This window comes from Buceros rhinoceros, unplaced genomic scaffold (genome assembly GCF_000710305.1).
Source record: "Buceros rhinoceros silvestris isolate BGI_N320 unplaced genomic scaffold, ASM71030v1 scaffold16432, whole genome shotgun sequence".
Classification (NCBI taxonomy): domain Eukaryota; kingdom Metazoa; phylum Chordata; class Aves; order Bucerotiformes; family Bucerotidae; genus Buceros; species Buceros rhinoceros.
Genome location: NW_010398454.1, coordinates 1,721 through 2,136, shown reverse-complemented (window position 1 = coordinate 2,136; position 416 = coordinate 1,721). Strand labels below are relative to the sequence as shown.

The following is a 416-nucleotide window of genomic DNA, read 5'->3' as shown; positions in this document are numbered from 1 at the left end:
ACCCGCCACTCCTTGTCCTGACACAACAGGCCCCGCTAAAAAGACTGTCCCCATCTTTCTTACAGGACCCCATTAAGTATTGCAAGGCTGCGCTATGGTCTCTCCAGAGCCTTCTCTTCTCCAGACTGGACGACGCCAGTGCTCTCAGCCTTTCCTCACAGCAGAGGTGCTCTAGACCCCGATCAGTTTTGTGGCCTCCTCTGAACCCGCTCCAACAGGCCCATGTCTTTCTCGTCCTGAGAAACAAGTTTATATGGCTGAGGAAAAGGATGTCCATCTTCCCCCGGGGACTGGGAGAAGCAATTCTCCCGGACCACAGGGACAAGTCCCTGCTGCATCACTTGTCCCGACGTGGGGGAGTCCCTCCTTCCCCCCGGCCGTGCAGAGCCCTCACCTCGTGAACGTGTCCGCAGAGC

General features: G+C 57.5%; 1 protein-coding gene across 1 annotated transcript in view; it reads right to left on the bottom strand.

Moving 5' to 3' along the window:
* LOC104489002 (cytochrome P450 4B1-like) overlaps window positions 1-416 on the bottom strand; it is a 12,585-nt gene that overhangs the window by 12,001 nt on the left and 168 nt on the right. Inside the window, 1 exon segment of the mRNA XM_010131114.1 lies at window positions 395-416. This exon segment is cut by the window's right edge and continues 14 nt beyond it. Coding sequence (XP_010129416.1) covers window positions 395-416 — 22 coding nt within the window.